This window comes from Fukomys damarensis, unplaced genomic scaffold, assembly GCF_012274545.1.
Source record: "Fukomys damarensis isolate Sample0158 unplaced genomic scaffold, DMR_v1.0_HiC HiC_scaffold_19, whole genome shotgun sequence".
Lineage (NCBI taxonomy): Eukaryota > Metazoa > Chordata > Mammalia > Rodentia > Bathyergidae > Fukomys > Fukomys damarensis.
Genome location: NW_022900931.1, coordinates 23,459,941 through 23,484,750, shown reverse-complemented (window position 1 = coordinate 23,484,750; position 24,810 = coordinate 23,459,941). Strand labels below are relative to the sequence as shown.

The following is a 24,810-nucleotide window of genomic DNA, read 5'->3' as shown; positions in this document are numbered from 1 at the left end:
GAAATGGGTTTGGCCTCGATAACTTACTGTGAACTGACAACTGTATAAGCTGCCCTTTCCTCTTAGATAAAGCTGCTTCCATCATTGAACCACACCTCCTCACAGTCTTTAGAAGGACAGGCCACTGATGCTCTGCCTGCTTGCATAGGTCTGGGAGATCACCTGTTCACAAGAGTGGCTAACCTCTGAGCAACCACAGAGTTCACAGAGTGGCTAACTGCAGGCAAGTTTAAGAGTAGTGCAAGTCTTAATGATAAGTTCAGAAGTACCTAAAAGCATTGCCTGATAATTGGTAGGTTGTCAACCACACGTAGCCTTTTGTTTTAAGAATAGACATGACTTGATGAAGAGTCAGGATTTCTATTTTTTTGTCTCAAAGTTAGTTAGGTAGCTTCCTTCATTAGCACAGCTGTAGCTGTTATTTTACTCAGGCAGCATGGCCATCCAGGGTCACTAAATCTAACTTTTTCTTTTTTCTTTTCTTTTTTTTGGGGGGGTGCCAGGGATAGAACTTGGGACCTTGCACTTGTGAGACAGGCAGCAGAATCACTGAGCTAAATCCCCAGCCCATAAATCTTTTTTGAAAAGTACAGTGCTACCTTGGTTGACAAACAATTCATTCCATGATTCTGTTAATGAGCTGAATTGGTCATTAACCAAATCAAATTTCCCATAGGTTCAATGTAAATAAGCTAATCTGTTCTAATCCCTATGTAATAGTTGAGAATTAATTTTGGCCACAAACTGAATCAAACTTTCCCATAAGGGACAATGTAAATAAGGTTAATTTCATTCTGAACCATGCATATGTTTAAAGACAAAAATATGAGACAAGGCACGGTACAGTATGAAGAGACTGTACACTAATCTTGCTTGAGGCAACTCCTGGAGTGGAGGATAGGAAGATGGACAGGGATGAGGTTAGTACTTGGAGGAAGAGTCTCTCTCCATAAGAACATCAGGGAGGTCTCCCTCAGAGGTTTTCTTTCTTCTTGGTCTCCAAGATACAAGGTCAATTTTGACCCAAAACAAATTAGTCTAATATCACTTGTTTTTTCCTGTGCTCTAGAAAATGAGGGGCCACATTATCATTCATCAGATTCAACACTGTTTATTACGAGTTATGTTGGGATGGTGCTTCTCAAAGAAATTCTGTCACTCATTCCACTTTTTCCATCGTGGATTTTATCATGTTATTGCTAATCTCCTCCCTGTCTTCCTCTTCCTCAGTGGAAAGCTCCTCAACAAACACCTTCTGCTGCTTACTCTGGGGTTCAGGAAGCTCTTCTGTCACCAGCTCCTCATTATGCTCCTCCACAAGCTCTTCTGTGTTTGTACCATTGATATCAGATCCATATTCTTTCAATGAACACAGTCTCCTCTGTTATCTGTGCATTAGATCCTTCAAAGTCGTGTTCAGACACATTCTGGCCAGTTTCCTCCAGAATGAATTTAAGATCTGGTACATTACATATTCCCAGGCTTTGTCAGTGAGGTTGACGCAGTGTAAGACACTGAGTTGTTTCTTCTAGAACTTTATCAGAGTCAAAGATGTTTCTTCAGTGACATTAAAACACTCAGTGAATCTGGGTGTGGTGGCTCATGCCTGTAATCCCAACACTTGGGAGGCTGAGGTGGCAGGATCATTGTGAGTTTGAGACAGCCTGGGTTACATGAGTTCCAGGTCAGTCTCAACTATATAGTGAGAGCCTGTATAAAACAAACAAACAAACAGCGAAGAACACCATTGTGTGCAATTTTTTGAAGAACAGATCACTTTCTGATCCATGGGCTGCAGAAAATGTAGAATGTTGTTGGAGAGAAACTTGACATTTATGAAGTTGTACTCAGGATCCACATCATCCACCAACACTGGAGGGTGTGCCAGGGCATTGTCCATTGGAAGAAGGCACCTTTAAGACAGTTAGTTGTCAGAAAGATATTTGTTAGTGGTGGGTGTAAACACCTTATGCAGCCAGTCCAGTCCATGAATGACTGCCTTGTAACCTAAGCTTTTTCATTTGCCCTTGATGTGACAGGCAGTCTGGTCTTGTTCACATTCTGTTCCTTGAATGTATAATGAGTCTGGGAGTGGTACTTCAGTAGTGATTTAATCTTCAGACCAGCATTTTCATTCACACACAGCTAAAAGGTACACCTGTCCTTCATGGGCTTGTGCACCAGCAGTGACTTTTCCTCTCACATGACACAGGTTCTGACCAGCATCTTCTTCCAGAAATGCCGTTTCATCACAGTTGAACACTTTTGTTGAGTGACGTAGGCCTTCATAAATTCTGCAAATTTCTTGTAGGCTTCTGCAGATGCCTTGTCAACCCGAAGCCCCAGCACTTCTCTTATGGAATTTATCAAACCACTCTGTACTGGCTTTACCTTCATCATCTGTTGCACTTGGAGAGGGGTTTTCATGTAGTAAATCCTGTGCAACCTTCTGGATTTTTCATAGGTTATAGTTTCACTAATGCTATCACCTGCAAGCTGTTTCTCATTCAACCACACTACTGAGTTTTTCCATGTCTTCCAGTACTTGTGTGTTCTCCTTGGTTAACATCATTGCTCTTTTGCTATATAAAGTCCTTTGGTGGCGTCTTCACTCTTCAAAACAGTTGAGATGATCACCTCTACCATTGTGTACTCAGGGGCCAAATCAGTCACAAATACCACACTCATGTTTTTCTACAACTTCCTGAATTAAATGATTACTTTCTTCAAAACTTTCTGCTTGTCATTCTAGCTCTGAACTTTCTTGTTACTTTCATTATTGCTCTGCACATTCTGGTTACTTTCATCATTACTCTGCACGTTCTTGTCATCTTAATTAGCACTCTGCACTTTGATGCTTGCTCTGTACTTTCTTTGGAACTATGCAGGATTGAATATACTGTGCAGTACTTTATGTGCTAAAAAGCACACAAAAAAGCTTCACAGAAAATATACACAGTTTTGTCTGTGATCACTAGAGGAAGCCAGAATCACATGTCAGAGTGGGGAAGATGGCTATGGTAGAGTTTATCACCTCATGTGGAGTTCCTGAACAGAAACAAAAGTTTGCTGAATGCTTGGGTTCACAAACTAAACTGTTCATGAACCAAGGTATTACTGTATACTACTGTACAGAGTCCTTGCTATAGCCTTTGGTTCAAACAATTCCTCTGTTTCCTGATATGCATAGGACAAACAGCTTACTCAGAAATCAAGCATCCCCAGTACTGGGAATTGAAAAAGGGCATATTTTATTTTTTTGTCCAATCTAGAGGCACAGACTCAGGACCTTTGACAACCTCATATAAAGGCTTTGCTATTAGCTGAAAATTAGGCATTCAGAGCCAGCAGAAGCCAGTCATTGTGAGGAAGGAACAAAATTGTTGTTTGGCAGCAGGGAGCTCCAAATCACATGTAGCCTTAATCTGGTCCTTAGACAGCTGTCCTTTCCCAGGTGTAAGACAGTATCCAAAATATTGGACTTTCTGAAAGGAATGTATCTCAAATATTGTACTTTCAGAAGGAAATTTCTGGATTGAAAAATGTTAGACTTTTTCTTTGAGCATTTATATTTCTTATCACCAAAAATCAATGGTTTGATAGTATGATATTGGATAGTTCTCAAATTGGCTTACAAATTATAATATATAATCTACATAATGTAGAGTGGTTCCTTGTTTAAACTCTAGGTTCTGTAAATCTTTTTCTAGTGCCTGAGTAAAAAGGTGAGGGCCATCTCTTAAGCCCTGTGGTATAACTGTACCACTGCTTAACTGTAAGTGTATAACTGTAGCACTGCTTAACTGGTATAACTGTACTACTGTAGCACTGCTGTTGTTTTCCTAGAAACTGGATTTTTTACCCATTCAAAGATGTACAGAAACTGGGAATCTGGATAAAGGGGAATATAAAACAAAGTGTCTTTGAGGTCTAAAACTGAGAAATAATTCATGTCTACTGGAATTTGGGAGAGAGTTGTAGATGGGTCTACAACCAGAGGGACTATACATGTGTTAATGAGGAAGAGGTCTTGTACTGCCCTATGGTCTCCTGAAGTCCTTCTATCAGGCCAATGAGAGTGTCACAAGGAGGCTGGCAGGGCCACAGAAGGTCATGCGTGAGAAGCCTGTGTATGAGATGCTGGAGGTCTTTGGGGGCTTTTTCTTAGATTGGATAGTGTTTTGGGTTGGAAAATCATCTGGGATCTTTTATTTCTATAACTTCTGGCTGGCATTACTGAATTTGCCCTCCAAGGTATTCCATTATACCATGCAGCTGGATTTATTTGTTGGCTGCTCATGGAACCTTTCTTGGGGGCAGGATGAGTTGTCAATTATTGGAGTAAAAGGTGCTACTCTGAGTATATCCTGTGGGGTGTAAATCTGTCTGAGGAGCATGATGAGAGAGCTGAGGAGAACTGAGTTCCTCTGTAGGGCTAGAGTCCGAAGGAATTCCTGACTCACTTAAAGGGGAAGGGGCTGATTTACTCACCAGAGAACTATAAGCAGAAGGTCAAGTAGACCTGCCAGTGTGATTGTTTTTTATTAACATGGTGAGAGAGGCCCATGTGCCCCTGAGAGAAAGGTGGGCTCCTGAGGACAGGATCATCAATGTTATCAACTTCTTTTTCAACAGGAGCCCTTCGAAGTACCATAGTTTCTGGGCTTTTCCACAGATAAAGGGCCATGAAAGCCTCAACATAAGGGATTTTACACCATCTTTCTTAACACTTTCAGAAGCAATTAACTAAAAAAAATCTTAATCTAGTCTCCTATTCTATATCAAACTCTTATCATCCCCTAGCTCTTAGTGGATCCAAACTGTATTGCAAAGTAAATGAACATTCCTTCTTCATATTGGCAAGGCCAACTCTTTTCCACTTTGGAGGGATATGGTCTAATGTGAGATTGCTGGAATCTGTGAGATTCTCAGGATGTTTCCTATGGCACATCTTAAGGTCTGGAGAGAGACAAAACTAGGGCTAGAGTACTACAGAGAATGTCCTTGGAAGAAGGACCCACTGAGTTCACAAGGTATCTCTTCTGACATTCAGGTATTCACTAAGCAGACAGACAGGCCTGGAGGTGGTACCAGTGACCTCCTAGATGGTGGGGCACTCTCAGCCTTGGGAGTCTCCATGCCATGGCCCCCAACTCCTTGGGGAGAGAAGTGGAGCCCTCTTAGGCTCCATTAGTCACTTGAGAAACAGTGGCTTCCCTGGCTGCCTGGGAAATAACATCTCTTACACTTATCCTGCCAGTGCTTTGTTATTTTAAGACAGTAGAGGTTACCTGATTTTTTTTATGGGATTTAACCTGAGTCTTATATGATCTCTAAAAGCAATGGCTTAGCTCTTACCTATAAGACTGAGAAAGCTGAGAGCCATGCTTTCTTTATTCAGTAATACATTTGATATCTATAAATAGAATACAAAAGTTATCATTAGAATTTCCTGTGTTTATAAAGTATTAACTATTCTTAGACTATTGTATATACTCCTTAATGCCAGTCTATGGTGAGTTACTTAGGGAAAAGAATAACAAATACTTAGAGGCTTATCAGTATTTCACACATTGCTAGAGGATCTGATTATGGGTGACTGGGCTACAGCACTTTATCTTCACCACAGAACTGTTTTACCTAAATCACACAAGCACCAAAACTTGCTTTGTCTCACTGAATAACAAGCATCTCAAGGAATAGCTGACTTAGTACATGGAAAGGGAAGCAGTTTCTACACATAGCACTACTTCCCTGAGTTTCTACTGTGCTTTAGATCAAGGAAGTTTATAACATACTATTTTGCCACTGCTATTTACTGAACACTGTACATATTACAGGCTCTCTGTCAATTTCTATTCACTGTGAGAAAAATGTACTTTTGTCTCTTTTTCAAATATGACTCTGTATATAGAGTCATACCCATAGGAACACATATGTAGATGTCCAAAAGAAATTTAAACAAGAAAATTTAAACAAGAAAATATAACTCAAACTGTTACTGGATCAGAATGGTTTGACAAGTGGCCTATTTGAGGCACAATAGCTCTCTGTTGGCCAAAGGGAGGAAGAATGGCAGAAAACTACTGCAGAAAGGGGTTGAGTGTTGTGTATCCAGGTCTGTGCAAGGTGCTTCTGCTCCAAATCTGCCTCTCTCATCCTGGCTCTGGGGCAGCAGGCTGGGAACCCAGTGTCCGTGGCCTTCTGACCTCCATCTGGCTCTACTGCGTCAGAAGCTCCACAGACAAAGGCCAAGTCTTGAAGGGGATAAGCTGTGAGTGTCTCTTCCCCTGGGTGATGCACAGAAGGTACAGACATCTGGCACCATGCCTGGCCCAGCCTTCACGCTGCTCGGAGATTCCTGCATCCTAGCCCAGAATAGAGCACTAGTGGAAGCATTCACTTAGCTTAGCTCTGTGTTGGGACTTCAACCAAGGAGCTGCCCAGGGCCATACTGTGAGGCTAGACAAACCCTATTCCTACTCCATACCCTGTCAGGCCTTATCTCCTGGCTCTATTTGTTGCCTCCTATCTAGCTCACCAAAACTGTTGTGAGATGATATAGTGTCTAGTTGTTCCAGGAACTTGTTTCTTTCAAAGAAAGAATTGAGAATGGAAACACATCATAATAATTGTTTTATGGGATATGGCAAAAATGGCACTAAAAGAGAAGTTTATATGACTGGGTGCCCACATCAATGATAGAAAGATTTGAAATAAACTTAAAGAGGAATCTCAAGGACCTAAAACAGAATGAACAAACCAAACCCCAAATTAGTAGAGGGAAAGCATTGCCAATGATCAGATCGGAGTAGAAATAAATGAAAAACTAAAACCACAATTGAAAAGGTCAATGAAACAAGGTTCAATTTTTTAAAAGTTAAAATTGGCAAACTGTTAATGAGACTAAGGAAGAAAAAAGAGATATAAATAAATATCAGAATTGAAAGAGGAGACATGACAACTACTGCCCAAAGATATAAAGAATTATCAAGGATTAGTATGAAAAATGATATGCTGACAAATTGAACACATAGAAGAAATGGACACATTTAGTCTTCCAAATTTGAACCATCAGAATGTAAAAATACTGAAAAGACAAGTGACAGATAGATTCTGTAATAAGCATTCTCTATAAAAATGAAAATAAATAAATCCACAACCACCAAATAGCTTCACTGGTGAATTCTGCCAAACTTTGGAGAAGAAATTAAGGTAGATCTTCTCAAATCACCCCTAAGAATTGCAAACTCATTCTATGGGGTCAGCATTACCATGTATATGGGACCATACAGGAATGCAAGAAAGAAAGAAAACTATGGATCACTGTCATTGTTGAACATACACGAAAAATTCTCAACAAAATGCTAGCAAATTGAATTCAACATCATATGAATAAGATCCTTCACTGTGGTTAAGTTGGTACATCCCAGGGATGCAAGGTTGGTTCATTTTATGTAAATTGATAATTAAAACACACCACATCAACAGAATAAAGGATAGAAACTGCATGATCATCTCAACAAATATGAAAAGGGCATTTGATAAAATTCAACATAGCTTCATGATAAAAGCAGTGAACAAACTAGGTATAGAAAGACCGTATCTCAAGACTCTAAAGGCTATATATGACAAACCCACAGCTAATACCATACTATTGAATTTTAAGAACAAAGTTTAAAAATGTAGACTTTTTAACCGAGATAAAATTAGCAGCTACCGTTGTACCAGTGTTCTTTTGACATTATGAATAAACATTTTAACAAATTATAAGTGCATTCAAATCTAAATTATATAAATAATTTATTTTTAAGAATCCTCTTCCAGAAATCTATAATTTTCTTATGTCTACTTTAGTTTTTGTTTTGTTTTGTTTTGAACCAGGGTCTTGCTAAGTAATTCAGGTTGGCCTTGAACTCACTATGTAGTCCAGGCTGGCCTCAAACTTGCAGCAATCCTCCTGCCTCAGTCTCCCAAGTGCTGGGATTACATACCTAAGAAGCATAATCAAAGATGGAGAAAATATCATAAATAGTTTCATAATCTTGAAAGTTGTGAAGACATTATCTTAAAAGAATAACACATTCCTTCCCAGGTTCAGATGACAGAGAATACACTGCAATGGCTTGAAAATGAAGAAATATACACAGATTTTGTTTTCATCTTTTAACCTTTTGATACATTTTTTTCAGAATAGAAACACAGTATCTCTCCATAATTAAACTTGTTTGCATTGAAAGCATTTATGACTAATGAAACAAAGTGGGAATTTGAATTAAGTCTTGCTTTCATGTTCACTTCTGTTACTAAGTGCTTTGAAATCTAATACATTAGGATGGGCATCATGAGAGATGCCAGATTGCAATCTCTAAATTCAGAAATTCCAGACACTTCCATTCTCCGATATCCCTTTGGTCTCGCAATTGGGAGTTACACTATCTTCAGAAACTGCATTTAAGCATAAACAACAAAGTGAAAACAATGAAAGGAGAGCTGCCCATATTTACCCCTTGAGAACATTATACTTCATTGTTTGACTACACTTTTGAATATGGAAAATTATCACCTGTGACTCTCATCAAAGAAATAAAATATTTGCTGGAATGGAAATTGCTTGCTGAAGCATTTGAAAAATGATATCTTTAATTTCATGCAAACTAATTTGACCCTACTCTACAATAGACCATTTTTAAAAATTACATTAAATAATAATAGAGAAATAGTGAAAAATAAACTAAATATCAATCCTTCAATTATATTAATATTTATTTTAATTAGCAAATTCATAATGAAATCTTGGAACTCTGTGTGAAGAAGCCAGATCCATCAGAGCACAATTTCCTGGTGGTGACTATGAAATCCGTGGCTGCTGTTGAGGGAAGGGATAGGGTACCTGTTGCAGTTCCCTCATTCTCATTGGCTTAGCTCAAAATACACTCCTTGATGGCAACACTGTTCATTTCCATGGGAGCTCCTTTCACAGATTTCTAGCACTGGAAAAGTTGGAATAATATCACAGTTCTTAACTTCCAATGTGACCCTTTACATACTTGTTAAGCTTAGGATGTTCTGGTCCCATTTTTCTTTCTTGCTAATGGTGAGATCCCTTGTCTCGATGATGGCTTTTCCACTGATTCCTTCATATGAAGACTTATGTGGTTGTTATCATTATTTTTCTGGGCCTTCCTAGATGTTAGAAGACACCCTGTGGGCCAGAATGTGGAAAACAACCTGACAAGGAGGAAGAACATAAATATTATATACCAAAGAAGATTTTAAGGGAAAAGGCATTAGAGTAGATAATATCACTGCATATGCCTACAGGTTGAATTTACCATGAGATTGCTGATGTTTTACACACCAAATTCTAGTGTTTTATACACCAAATAATGGATCATCACTATATGCAGAGCAAAAGTTGTGAGGACAGCAAAGATAAATAGAAATATTTTGTAGGATATATTTACATTAAATATCAATAAATAGTAGAAAAAGAAAACTAAACTCAGAAAGGATCAATAAGATTTAGCAGCAGAAGCAATAGATCTAGTGAATGTGTGAAATACTGTACTCTCAATCCACAGGATTTACCTTATTCTTAGAAAATATAAAGCATTTATTAAAATTGACCATATATATGCCATTAAATGAATTTCAAAATATAACACAATCTATCAGTTAATACAGTATGATCATTAACTTTAATTCAATTGTGCTAGAAATTTAAAAAAGAGAAAGCCTCTCTGAGGTTTGCTGAGAATCAAGGCCCACTGGGAAAACAAAGGGTTGTCTCCACAAAGGTGCAACAGGCTGCATCTGTTGAAATGAGAAGCCACATAAACAAGATCCAAAACCAGACCTCCAGATCACCTAAGGCAACTCCAAGGGGCAACAAGGTGGAACAATCTGATACTCAACCATCTGGACTCCCTGAACTGGCAACAAAATGGGATCTGGAGGGACCAGGGATTTAGCTCAGTGGTTCCACCACCTGCCTTGCAAGCACAAGGTCCTGAGTTTGATCTCCAGTCCAAAAAAAAAGAGTCTGGAAATAATTAAATGAGAAATAATTTTTCAGATAACAACCAGAGATTGTGTTCACAGTGAAAGACATGATTAATACCTCTAGAGCAGACACAGATTAAAAAAAAGAGAGGAGCTGAGGAACATGATGGAATTACAGCACAAGAAACAAATAGAATCCATAAAACACATGCAAACAGATTTTCAGGAGGTTGAAAACTCTATTGAAGGTTCGTGCAGCACAATGAGCCAATGTGAGGGTAGAGTATCAGATACAGAAGATGCGATTGCGATTAGTGATCAGGAAAAGAAAGATTCCTTAAAAATAGTAAGGGGAAATGAGAGATCAGTCCAGCAGCTGCTAGGTGATACAAAGAAAAACAGAAGATTGATAGCAGAAAATGAAGAAACAGAAGATGCTACAAATGACCTAAAAAAGTTCACAGAAGTAATAGTAGAAAACTTCCTAAGCAAGAGGAAAGAACTTGGGCTGGGGATTTAGCTCAGTGGTTCCGCAACCTGCCTCACAACCACAAGGACCCGAGTTCAATCCCTGGTACTAAAAAACAAAAGAAAAAGAAAAAGAGGAAAGAATTCTATATACAGATAAGTGAGGCATATATGACTCTGACTAGCCATGATCAAAACAATCTGCACCTAGGCATATAATAGTCAAGATTCCAGAATCTCAACAGAAGAACAAAATACTACCAGCAGTTAGACAAAAGAAACATATCACATACAAATGAAATCCCATCAGAATCACAGCAGACTTCTCAACTCAAAACCTCAAGTCAGGAAGAGCCTGGAGTGAAGTATTTCAAGCCCTAAAAGAAAACAAGCTCCAACCCAGATTGATGTACCCTGCAAAACTATCTTTAAAAATTGATGAAGAAATATACTACCATGATGAAGAACACCTGAGGAACCTCATGAATACCAAACTGGCACTCCAAAAAATGGTAAACAATATATATTTTTTAATTAATTTTTTTCTTAGGAATCTTTTCAAAAATTAATTTTATTGGTGCATTTTAGGTATACAATATAATGACATTCATCATTGAAGATTTCCTCCTTTACATATAGTATCTTGATTCTTATTTTTCCCCATTCCTCTGCCCTCTCTTCCACCACTCCACCCCTCCCTATTTACAAAGACTTTGTTTCTGTACTCCATGTGACAGGAATCTGAAAAAAAGTAGCAGTAGCTATTCTATTTGTAGACAAAATGGATTTCAAACCAACACTAATTAAGAAAAACAAAGAAGGCAACTACATTCTTATAAAGGGAACAATCCAAGAGGAAGTGAAGACAACCATAAACATATATCCACCAAATACTAGTGCACCCACCTATATGAAACAAATACTAATGGACATGAAAAATCAAATAAGCACTAATACAATAGTGGGGGACCTCAGTACCCCACTACACAAATAGATAGGTCAACTAGACAAAAAATAAAGCATAAAACATTACAACTCAAGCTCTTGAACAAATGGATTTAACAGATGTTACAGAGTATTCCACTCCACAAAATTAGAATACACATTCCTTTCAGCTACCCACAAGTTGTTCTCCAAAATAGACCACATACTAACTCATAAAAAATGTTTAAGTGAGTGTAAAGGAACTGAAAGTATCCCCTGTATATTACCAGACCATAGTGTGATGAAATTGGAGATCAATAGCAAAAGAAACCACAAGAATTTCATAAACACGTGGAAGTTCAACAACACCCTGCTGAACAACCAATGTGTCACAGGGCAAATTAAGGAAGGAGTGAGACAGTTTCTGCCACTGACAATACAACATATTGGAATCTATGGAGCGTGATAAAATCAGTCTTACAAAGGAAATCCATAGCAGTGAATATGCACATTAGGAAAACAGAGCAAGCTCAAATAAACAACCTAATACTGAAACTCAAGCTTCTAGAAAAAGAAGAGTAGAACAAATTCAAAGCTCATATAAGGGAGGAAATTATAAAGATCAGAGCAGAAATCAGTGCAATGGAAACTAAGAGAATGATACAAAAAAAAATAATAATCAATGAAGCAGAGTTGGCTCTTCAAAAGAATAAACAAAATTGACCCTTAGCCAATTTTATCAAAAAAAGGAAAGATAAGGTCAAAATCTATGCAAGAAGGAATACAAAGGCTGAAATTACAATGGACCCAGCAGAAATCCAGAGGATCATCAATATGTACTTTGAGAACCTCTATGCCAATAAGATGGAAAACAGAAGAATTGGACAGATTTCTATATACATATGAATTACCAAAGTTGAACAAAGAAGACCTACAAATTCTAACCAATGCAATATCAATCAATAAAATTGAAAATGTAACTATAAACTCACCAACTAAGAAAAGCCCAGGCCCTGATGGTTCCATTGCTGAATTCTCTAAGACATTTAGGGAAGAACCATTGCCGCTCTTCTTTAAAATCTTCAGTGAAATTGAAAGGGAAGTAATACTCCCAAATTCATTCCTGGAATCAAGCATCACCTTGATCACAAAAGCAGAGAAAGACCCAACTGGAAAAGAAAACTATAGGTCAATCTCACTAATGAACACTGTTGCAAAAATCTTTAATAAGATACTGGCAAACAGAATGGAGAGCATCAAGAGGATCATACACCTTGACCAAGTTGGATTCATTCCAGGGATGCAGGGGTGGTACAACATACACAACTCAATAAGTGTAGTACACTATATTACTTGAGCCAAGGACAAAAACCATATGATCATATCAATAGATGCAGAAATAGTGTTCAACAAAATCCAACACATTTGTGATAAAAAAAAACTACAGAAAACTGGAATAGACAGTGTATCTCAACCTGATAAAAAGCCATCCATGAAACACCAACAGAGAGCATCTTACTAAATGGTCAAAAACTGAAATCCTTCACACCAAAATGTTCCTGAGAGGTATGGGAGATGCGCTGTGGAGTTATGGGAAAGTTGGTCCAAGTTCCTGGAGTTTCCCCCTGTGTTTACCTGGGCTCTGCTGGCTAGTGCCCCAGCTCCTTTCCTCCCTCCGGCCTTCAGAATCTACCTGGTCCCTCTTTCTGCTCTGGCCCACCATGGAGCAGCCACCTGGCACCCAGGAGTAAGTTAAAAAAGCTGAGCGAAGACAGTTTGGCTAAGCAACCTGAAGAAGCTTTTGATGTCTTAGAGAAGCTTGGAGAAGGGTCTTACGGAAGTATTTTTCAAGCAATACATAATCTGGCCAAGTTATTGATTAAACAAGTACCTGTAGAATCTGATCTTCAGGAAATCATCAAAGAAATTTCCATAATGCAGAATTTAATAGAAATAGACATGTGTTCTCTTTTTCTGTCATCTGAAATCCATTCTAAAATGGTTATATTTAGAGACCTTGAAGATCCAAAGTTATTGTTTAATTGTACAGCACCGATGGTTTTTATGTCACAATATTCTTTATTCCTATCTGGAAGCCTATTTATTGTATTCCCTTAGGTAGACTTATTTATTTATGCTATGTCACCTTTTTTTGTCTTGTTTTTTAAAGACAAAAATCAAACAGCTTTGGTGAAAGTAGGAACATATTAACAATTAATAATGTAAAACCAAATTTTACTGCAATCAAGGAGCTCTGGGGTACATTCCTTGATTTCCAGGATAGCTTTCCAATAGGAGAAAAGTAATAATAACAGTAGCACCCAAATGGGCTGCACATTTTCTGTATTGAAGCAATAATTCCATCTTTATCTTTTAGAATTTTGATTTTTGATATTTGCTACAAATAGAAATGTATGTATATGAAGATCATACTCTACTGGGCTGTGGGAAAAAAGGAACCCTTCTCCACTGTTGGTGGGAGTGTAGACTGATGCAACCAATATGGAAATCAGTCTGGAAATATCTCACAAAACTAGAATTAGGGGCTCCATTTGACCCAGCTATTCCCCTGCTAAGTATCTTCCTAAAAGAATTAAAAGAATCATGATATACATGCACCTATGTTCAGAGCGGCACAGTTTGTAATAGCTAAAACTTGGAAACAGTCAAATGGCCCATCAACTGGAGACTTGTTAAATAAGATTTTTAAAAATATAAAATGGAGTACTACTCAGCCATAAAGAAAGAGAAACTAGAGACATTTATAGCTAAACAGATGCACATTGCAGCCATACTCTTAAGTGATGTAAATAGGCACATGTGTGTAAATCCTGAACTGTTTCTTGTGTGAGAAATTGAAAGTGTAAATAAGGATCAAAATTTATAAAGAAGAAGAAAGAAAATAAATATAAGAAAGAAAAGAAGAGAAAGAAATAAATATAAGGATAAGAAAAAAATGGAAGCAAAGTCTTTGTAAATAGGGAGGGTGAAGGGGTTGAAAGGAGGGCAGGAGAATGGATAAAAAAATAAGAACCAAGATATATCATATAAAGGCACAAATTCCCAGAGATGAATGTCATCACATTATAATGCCTAAAATGTACCAATAAAATTAATGAATAAAATAATTGCAAAAAAAGAATTACATGAGATCTATTTATTATTTTTAATGATGTGGCCATTTTCACAATACTGATTCTACCTACACAGGTACAGGGCAGTCTTTCCATTTTATAACATGCTCTTGAATATATTTCTGCAAAGTAGTATAGTTTTCATTGTAGAGATCTTTCACCTCCTGGGATAGGCTAATTCCTAGCCTTTTTTTTTTTTTTTTTGCTACTGTGAATAAACTTACTTTTCTGATTTCTTTCTCAGTAGGCTCCACATTGGTGTACCGGAAGGTTATTCATTGTTTCACAGTTTTATAATTCATAAACCATATCTTTGTGAAATAAAATTTCTTTTCTCTGTATGCAGTAAAATAACAATCTATTATACTGTAATCAACTAGAAATAGCATTTCAGCAGTTTGAATATTGACTTAGGTCTTCTTTGCGAGTCTTTGCATTTTCAGGATTTTGCTGATTCACTTTGTTAACCCAGGGATGCTTGAGAGGGTGACACAGGATAGAGAAACACGAGGCAGCACGATGAGTTCTTTCTTTCCTTGCTGTCAGCTTTGAGACTTAAAACACGATATAATTATGTTTCTTAGGTAGAATGTTCTTATTTTTTACAATTTTTGTTGTACATATTTGTGCTTGGGAAGGAAATTAGATTGTAACAGTGGGTAAGATCTGAAGGCATTTGGTGCCCAGAGGCAGAGTGGGGAGCGTTGCACCGTGGCGGAGAGGCAGGTGTGAGGAAGACTGGTGCTGTGTGGACGAGTTTCTCTTCATCCTTCCAATGTGGAGCAGACGGAGCCTCAGACCCCAGGACAAACAGGGCTCCCTTCACAGAAGTCAACCCTGTCTTTGTATGTCTTATGAATCCTACATGGCAATGCTGTTGTGTCTGCAACAGCTTGGTTTAGCTAAATATGTCACGAATCCTATTTTGGAAACTGTTCCATCCCAGAACTCAATCTGAATTTGTTAGAAACAAATTGTCTGCAGCTGAGACAAGGTGAAATTACAGAGCAGGGAAAGAGATCTACCCTCATTTGCACGCTAGCAGCTGTGAGTTTAGCGTAGGGTTCATAATCATCCGCGAGTCATTTCAACCGGTAGAGCGATTAAAAGCACTTAGGTAGGGTTTAGCAGAGAAATTGGAAAAGGTAAAGATTTCACCAAAATAGCCTCATTTATATTAATTAGCAAACCTTGGAGAGTTTTGACTTGGCATTAGATCAATGGTTAAAGAAGGCACAGGAGGAAAAGGAGGAAGGTCTTGGCTGCACATTAAAGGTGTTCTTGACATTTTAGATCGGCAAGTACCCATCAGAGATTTTTTACTTTGAATTTTCTCGGTTTGGACATGGAAAGTGGCCTGAAAATCTTCACCCTCATAACAGTTATGCAATTTATAATTGGGAATTTGAGCAACGGATTTATAGTACTGATAAATTTCATTGACTGGGTCAGTGAAAGAAAGCTCTCCTCAGTTGATCCAATCCTCGTCATGTTGGCCATTTCTAGAATTGGACTTGTCTGGCATGTACTAATAAGCTGGTTTCCATTTATGGATCATTTATCTTCAGCTGCATATGTACAACTAATCAGTGTTTCTCTCTGGGTATTGTTCAATCATTTCAGTCTCTGGCTTGCTACGATCCTCAGCATCTTTTATTTGCTCAAAATAGCCAGTTTCTCCAGGCCTATTTTTCTCTATCTAAAGTGGAGAGTAAAAAATGTGATTCTGATGATGATGCTAGCAGCCTTGGTCTTCTTGTTTTTAAATCTGATAGTAATAAACACTCATGTTGAAGACTGGAACCATCGGTTTGAAAGAATCACAACTTGGAATTCCACAGTGAGTGACTCTGCAGCACTATCTCAGCTGATCATGTTAGAAATGATCATGTTCTCCCTCATACCATTTGTTCTGGCCCTGATCTCTTTTCTTCTGCTTATCTTCTCCTTATGGAAACATCTCCAGAAGATGAAGCTCAATTCCAAAGGACTCAGAGATCCCAGGACCAAGGCCCACACAAATGCCCTGAAAATTATAATCTCTTTCCTCCTACTCTACACTACTTACTTTCTGTGCCTTCTTGTGTCATGGATTTCTCATATACATCAGATTAAAATGGTCCAAGTACTTTCTGGGACTATTGGACTCCTCTATCCCTCAAGCCATTCACTGATTCTGATCCTGGGAAACTCCAAGCTAAGGCAGGCCTCTCTTTTGGTGCTGAGGCAGCTGAAGTGTGGGACAAAGGATGAAAAGTTTATAACTCTGTAAGCTATTGGAGCCATGTACTATTGGATGTTTTTGATAAAATAGTAGGAATCTACTTCAAGGATATTTATTCTTTTCCACCATTTCTTCCATTGTGAATGTCATTTTAATTTTTCAATTGAATATTTATAATAATGAGCTACCTAAGAACATTACATGTTTATGATGTGTATTTCTATATTATTGACAATTTGAAACCTTAGAAGGGATCATTGGTGGATTCCCTTGCCATTGAAAAATATCTTACAGAAATCTTAGACTTTACTTATGAGCCTCCAACCTTTTGCTGGTAGTAGCTCTTCAATTTAAAATCTTTCATTGGACCTAAGAAGTTGAGGAAATCACTTGACTGTCCTGTTAATTAGAGAACTGAGGAAAATCAGAATAATTATTTGGAACAGAAATAGGTAAATTTCTGATATTCGCTAGTACCTACAGGACAGGCACACTGAGAGTATAATAAATTCAATATGGATAATTTCTACAAGAAACAATAACCTTAACTGTTTGGTAATTATCTTATGCATACATTTATTAATACTTTGTTTTACGCTTTTTTAGTAAATATTAGTGACATATACAAAAAGATCCTTGCAAAGAAGAAACAAACTGATAACATAAAAAAACTTTTAATGAACTAAGAGAATCTAGTAGTATAAGTGAAATGAATTAGTACATATATTAAAATATTTTGCAACAATAGGAAAGACACTTTAGAGAGGCTAATGAAATATGGTGTGTTGTTAATCTCTTATTATTTTATTATAAAACACTATTTTGCGTAAAATAAAGATCTATTAAATGAATATTGTTGAGGTATCATGTAAAAGTATACATAAAATCTCCACATCACTGGTCATTCGAGAGATGCAGATGAAAACAACACTGAGATTCCACCTCACCCCACAAAGAATGGCTGCTATCAAGAAATCACACAATAACAAATGTTGGCGGGGTTGTGGGGAGAAAGGAACCCTCCTCCATTGTTGGTGGGAGTGCAGACTAGTGCAACCACTATGGAAATCAATATGGAGATACCTCAAAGAGCTTGGACTGGAGGTTCCATTTGACCCAGCCATCCCTCTGTTGGGTATCTTTCCAAGAGAACTAAAAGAATCATATCACAGAGAAGTATGTGCACCCATGTTTATAGCGGCACAGTTTGTAATAGCTAAATCTTGGAAACAACCTATTTGCCCATCCGTTGGAAACTGGATAAAGAAGTTGTGGTTTTTCTATAAAATGGAATATTACTCAGCCATAAAGAGCGAGAGAATAGATTCATTCATAGGAAAATGGATACATATTGAAGATATACTCCTAAGTGAAATAAATAAGTCCCACATGTGTAAATACCAAATAGTTTCCCTGGTGTGAATATTCTGCAACAATGCATAAGATTCTAATAAGATTACTGACATTTAGAAATGGGAGGAAAGGAGCTAAAGGTGTAGGGAAGGTGTGATACGTAGGGGAAGAACAAAAAGGGAAAAGAAAAAAATGTGAGAGAATGAAAAGATGAAAATAAAGTGTTTGTAGATGGGGAGGGGAGGAGGGGGTGAAGGGAGGGCAGAGGTAAGGGGAAAAAAATGAGAATCAAGACTTGCCATGTAAAGGTACATGATCCCAACAATGAATGTAACTGTACTGTATCCCTAAATGTACCAATAAATTCAATTTAAAAAAATCCCCTTGTTTGTAATTTATTTCATACCACACAAAACACAAGTTATCCCTTTACCTAATTTAGATCTTTCCTCAAATTCACATTTTCAGTGTCTTTTCTTAACTTTTTTACAGTTTGATCCTCCCTTCTCACACATTTCCAATTTCCCTTCTCTATTTATAATGTTAACTTCTTATACACTGCATTTTATACAAGTACAATTTATTTTCTATTATGTTTGTTACATTCTAGAAAATACACTCATAAGAGGTATTTTTAAAAGTCTTGCTCATTATTGTGTCTCTCTACCATATATATCTGGCACAGAGAAGATATTAAGTAGATATCTTTTTTGTCTGCATAAATGAATTAACCCTCTTTCATCACAAAGCTTTTCCCTGGCATTTTCTTCTGAATATTTCAGATTCGACTTTGGTTTCTAAAATCATTGATTTTTCTGGGTGTATTTACCTGGGGCAGATCACTTTGTGGGTTGCACACAGTTTATTTGTCTCATTAAATCTAGCTCTACATGTATTTCTTTTTTTATTTTGTTTTGTTTTTTCATTCACCGACTTTTAGACAAACAGCTCTGAGAGAAAAATGCAGCAGTGACCACCATAAAGAATCCAATGATTTGACTTTCCTTTGTTTGATGCCATCAGAATAAAGACAGGTTAAGGAAATTGAGTTCAATGTATGGGAAAGTTTTGAAAAATTTGCACAAGTCACATTCTGTGAGGAAACTGAGGATGTTATACATAGCTCTACTTGAGACGTTGGAAAGTTGAAGTAACAAAATATGTTCAGCCTTCTAATGCTAACAGTTCTATTCTGTTAACTTACTGCTGTATGATATAACCACCCCAAACTTCATGAGGGAAACAGCCACCATTCCAATACATGTGGATTCTATAGGTCAGTTCTTCAGGTAGGTAATAGCAGGATGTAGTCTTTTGTTCAGTAATGTGTATGACCTCAGCAGAAAGACCTGGAGGTCTGTGTGCATTTAAATACTGGGAAGTGAAGTCATAGCCTAGATGAGAAAGAGAACACTGAGCAATGATGGAAATATTGGATGTGAGAGCTGGTTATGGAGCAGTCCATGAATTCTGCGTGGCTATGGAACACTTTAGTGGTGTTGTAGAACTCTTTTAGGGTTTAGTTGAAATTAATCTGAATGAAAGAGATGCATATATGATATGTGGAAAATTAAAATACAAAATATTGTAGGCATAGTAGTATAGTGCTAGGGATTTAAAAAGACTAAAATGTGGGCTCAGGTGAGACTGTTGACGGGGGGTCTACCTGTGGCCTCCATGCGGTTTGGGCACTGTGGCCTCAGACTTACCCAATGAGCTCCATGTGGCTTAGGGTTCCAGGAACAGCTGTCCCATTGATCAAAAGTAGAGTCCACAGCTTTGTTTAATTAAACCCCTGTGTAAATTCCTGTAGAACATTTCTCCAATTTTCATTACCTAAAGTTGTCAGAAAGCATTCAAGATGTAAGGAATGGTAACAAAGACAGCAACCCTAAAAAGAGATGCAAATAATTTTTGGCATGTTCTTAAACTGCCAGAGACTCACAAGATTTAGCGATTATGACATAAAGTGGATTTCCTCTGTTTTCCTAAATCTTAGGTGTATTATAAATGATCTGCAGATTTTGGGTTGATACTAAAGACATATGCTGATCATAAAATCTAGATATGCACTACATTTTCTTGATGTGGGCCTAAGGCTTCTAGCTCCAGGATAAAGAACCAAAAAAGAAATGAGTAAATAGATAAAAGTGAATAAATTTTAAGGAAAGAAGAATAATGCAAAATTATAGAAGAAAACCTATCTTTATTTTACATGTGTGCAAATGGGGATTCAAATTCCAATGCAAAGTTTCATATGTAGAATATAAATATGCCAATAGCAACACAGAGTAAGATAAAGCCTTGAAAGTAAATTACTGATTTTTTTAAAGTAGGTGTATATTTTATGAATCAGGTGAGTGAGACCTTTGTAAGCTTACTTTAGGCACATTCCTGACTCTTCCAGCAGCCATCAATAAAGGAGAAAGAAGACATTCACTGGACATTACAGCTTTGCAAATCTATTCCAGTTCATCTAGAATAACCCAGCAGTGAATTGAAAACAGAGGTTCTCTACAAACAGAACTGTCGAGCATACTGGAGACCTTGCCTTGGATCATTTTGATTGTGAAATTCATAATGGGGATTTGGGGAAATGGATTCATTGCACTGATAAATGGCATCGACTGGGTCAGAAATCGAAAGATCTCCCTGATTGATTTTATTCTCACGTGCTTGGCCAGCTCTAGGATATGTTTTCTTCGGACAACAATTTTGATTATCTCTTTCAATTCAGTACATGAGAACCTATCTCCCTCTAAGGGTATACTGATGAGTGTTGTCATCATCTGGATGGGATCCAACTACTTCTGCACAGCCTTTGCCACTTGCCTCACTCTCTTCTATTTCTTCAAGATAGCTAACTTCTCCAACCCAATTTTCCTCTGGATGAAACAGAGGATGCTTATGGTGCTTCTTGTTATAGTCCTGGGCACAGCCCTTTCTTGCTGCATGAGTCTCATTTTCATTGATGCTTTCACAAACAGCTCGACTGAAAATTGGATGAAACGAAACCTCACATTTGATTATATGAAAACTTTTTATAATTGCTTAATTTATCTGATTCTCCTTAACATGGCCTTCATCATCTTTTTTGTGGTGTCCCTGACTTCCTTCTTACTTTTAATCTTTTCCTTGTGGAGCCACACCAAGAGGATGAAGCTACAGGGTCTGTATTCCAGGGACTCGAGCACGGAGGCCCACCTAAGAGCCATGAAAGCCATGATTTCATCACTACTTCTTTTCATTATGTTCTACATCAGCCATGTTATGATATATTTGGACCACTTTTTTGCAGACAATGTGTCAAAGATTTTTGTTAATGTGCTAGTATTTTTCTATCCATCTGTTCATCCATATCTTTTGATTTTATGGAACAACAAATTGGAACAGGCTTCTCTCTATGTCCTGAGGAAGCTGAAATGTATCAGAGAGGAGATAATTTCATATTCCCAGGAATAAGCCTGTTGTGACTGATGATGTTTTTGGGGAAAAAAATAAGTAAAAAGGAAGAGAAAAGAAGGACTTCACATTTGTCCCTTTCAGAGCCTCTTCTGCTCTCATGCTCTATGATATATTTTGCTTCTTCTTCTTCTTTTTTTTCCTTTTTACTCTTTTTCATTTCTTTTCTTAACTCCTCCCTTCCACCCCCCAAAGTACTGAGGATCGAACTCAAGGCCTTCACACTGAGTGACATCCCAGTCCTTTTTACTTATTTTGAGACAAGATCTCATGAAGTCTTTCAATTGCCCAGGCTCAGCTCAAACTGGCAATCTCCCTGCCTCAGTCTCCAGAATACTGGGATTTCAAGCATGTACCACCAGGTTTGGCCTATGATATGCTATTGAACATTACTAAATTACTTGATTTTAATTAAACAGAAAGGATTGATATTTGGTACTTTACTTTTTTAAACATTTTTTGTACCTTACTTTTACATTAAGCACTATATTATGAATTATTCCATTTGTATATTTTATTCATTTATTGAAGAAATGTTAGAATAGAATTAAAATACCTGATGGATAGTGGTATGTACTTATGTATATTAATGTATATGTGTGAACAGATTTTTAGGCACAAGTGTGTAAAGGTTTATTACCTACACAATCTTTAAAATGATCATTCTAAGATGTTCAGTTGATAATTTAAAAGCAGAAAATAGTTAAAGGAGTCTACAGTTTAACTAAAACTTTGAGAGTATAAAAATAAAGTGATTTAAAGGCACGCATTAGTACAAATAATTTTCAAATAGACACCTCATTCTGTAAGTATTTTAAATAAAAAAGGTTAAACAATCTTGATTACCAAGAGGTATCAAAACTAGAAAACCTTGACTCTAGAATCTGAATTATTGATGTAAAAATTAAATTGTACTCAATTGGCTAACTGTATAATTAAGGCAGGGACATGTAATAGAAAATGAATGAGATTCCAAGATGTGATGGTAGCTAATATAAGGCCATATTTGGTAAAAGTCACCACAAAAAACAAATAAAAATGAATATTTCAAAGGAAATGCAAATCAGGGGAAACACTCAGATTGCCAAGGTAAATTCTGGAAGGATGACTCTTCTTCATAAGTGCAATTAGAGACTGTGGACATAGCTCAGTGGTAGAATGTGTGTCAAGAGTGCACAAAATCCTTGGGTTCAAACTTAGAACTGTAACATAAACATAAAAACAATTAGGAAGTGTGAAAAATTTAAGGTCAAAGAAAAATGAAATATAAAACATAAAAGAGTAAATTAAGGAGAAACATTAATAAATCATTAGAGTAATGGGGTTCAAAATTTGGATTTTCTTTAAGAGAGAAAATAAGATATTGCAAGGAAATAATATTATTCTGAACAATAATTTCAATACGCAAAATGTTTAACATTGCAGAAGGCAATTTAAAGTCAATTATACAGAATTAAATATAGTCAAGCACGGTGGGGTTACATCTGGAGTTGTTTTTGTGTCTTCCAATCCATTCCACTGATCCTCAGATCTGTTTCTTTGCCAGTACCATGCTGTTTTTATCACCGTGGCTTTGTAGTATAGTTTCAAATTGGGGATTGTTAAACCCTCTACCATGTGTCTGTTGCCTGAGATGGCTTTTGCTATTCTAGGTCTCTTATGGTTCCAAATGAATTTTTGGATTCTTCTTTCTAGTTCTGTGAAGTATAGTCTTGGGATTTCAATTGGTATTGCATTGAATCTGTATAGCAGTTTTGGTAGTATGGCCATTTTCACTATGTTGATTCTTCCTACCCAGGAGCAGGGGATATCTTTTGATTTTCTTATATCCTCTTCAATCTCTTTCTTCAGAGTGCTGTAGTTTTCAGTGTAGAGGTCTTTTGCTTCTTTTTTTAGATTCATTACTAGATACTTCATTTTTTTGGTTGCTATTGTGAAAGGAATTATTTCCCTAATTTCTCTCTCAGTGAGTCTGTTATTTGTGTACAAGAAGGCTATTGATTTTTTGGGTATTCACCTTGTATCCAGCTACTCTACTGAATCTGTCAATTATATATAAAGAACTCAAAACAATCCGCCCCCCCAATATAAAGACCCAATTCAAAAATGGGCATCTGAAATGAACAGATATTTCTCAGACAAAGAAGTAAAAACAGCAAGTAAATATATGAAAAAAATGTTCCACATCACTGGTCATTTGAGAGATTCAGATGAAAACAACACTGAGATTTCACCTCACCCCACAAAGAATGGCTGCTATCAAGAAATCACTCAATAACAAATATTGGCAGGGTTGTGGGGAGAAAGGAATCCTTCTCAATTGTTAGTGGGAGTGCAGACTGGTGCAACCACTATAGAAATCAATATGGAGATACCTCAAAGACCTGGGACTAGAGGTTCCATTTGACCCAGTCATCCCTCTGCTGGGTATCTTTCCAAAAGAATTAAAAGAATCATATCACAGTGACATATGTGCACCTAAGTTTATAGCAGCACAGTTTATAATAGCTAAAACTTGGAAACAGCCCATTTGCCCTTCAGTTGGAAACTAGATAAAGAAGATGTGTTTTTTCTATAAAATGGAATATTATTCAGCCATAAAGAATGAAAAATTAGATTCATTCATAGGAAAATGGATCCATATTGAGGATATACTCTTAAGTGAAATAAATAAGTCACACATGTGTAAATACTGAATAGTTCCTCTGGTGTGAATAAGCTATAATAGTACATAAGATCCTAATGATATAATGGACAATACAAAATAGGAAGGGGCTAAAGGTGTAGGGAATCTGGGAAGGGTAGGGCAAAGCTAATAAGAGGAAGAATATGAGAAAATGAAAAAATGGAAATGAAGTTTGTGTAAAGGGAGAGGGGAGGAGGGGTGAAGGGAGGGCAGAGACAAGGGAAAAAAATGAGAACCAAGATCTGTCATGTAAAGGTACAAGATCCCAATAATGAATGCAACTATACTGTGTACCTAAAATATACCAATAAACTCAATGAGGAAAATAAATATTTACATTTACAGGCATAAAGAGCTTTCATTCTTTCCAGTTTTCTCAGCAATCTCTGTTAAGTAACTTTAAAAAGTTTTGACTAGTCTTATTTACCATTATGAACTTAAAACTTACAAAAGGAGCTGCCTGCCTGCCTGCCTGCGATCACCCGGCGGCGTACGCGCGAGCTCCTGGCCTGCGCGGGAGCTCCCGGCCTGCGCGACAACAGACCAGGAAGGCC

The 24,810-nt window shown here is 37.1% G+C and overlaps 2 protein-coding genes across 2 annotated transcripts; both read left to right on the top strand.

The window, feature by feature from the left end:
- Positions 1 to 14,804: 14,804 nt before the first annotated feature.
- On the top strand, positions 14,805 to 16,873 carry LOC104875836 (taste receptor type 2 member 13-like). Its single transcript, XM_010643559.1, has one exon. It carries the CDS (start codon positions 15,877 to 15,879, stop codon positions 16,801 to 16,803), a length of 927 nt encoding a protein of 308 aa, XP_010641861.1. The 5' UTR covers positions 14,805 to 15,876; the 3' UTR covers positions 16,804 to 16,873.
- Positions 16,874 to 19,341: 2,468 nt separating this feature from the next.
- Positions 19,342 to 21,570, top strand: LOC104875864 (taste receptor type 2 member 8-like). Its single transcript, XM_010643600.2, has 2 exons — positions 19,342 to 19,384; positions 20,633 to 21,570. The coding sequence occupies exons 1-2, from the start codon at positions 19,342 to 19,344 to the stop codon at positions 21,568 to 21,570; spliced, it is 981 nt and encodes a 326-aa protein (XP_010641902.2).
- The last annotated feature ends 3,240 nt before the right edge of the window (positions 21,571 to 24,810 follow it).

Excerpts from the sequence above, each read along its gene's own strand:
- LOC104875836 (XM_010643559.1), top strand. The coding sequence starts at position 15,877 with ATGGAAAGTGGCCTGAAAATCTTCACCCTCATAACAGTTATGCAATTT.
- LOC104875864 (XM_010643600.2), top strand. The coding sequence starts at position 19,342 with ATGAGGGAAACAGCCACCATTCCAATACATGTGGATTCTATAG. Across the intron at positions 19,385-20,632 it reads AATACATGTGGATTCTATAG|AACTGTCGAGCATACTGGAG; the intron begins GTCAGTTCTTCA and ends CTCTACAAACAG.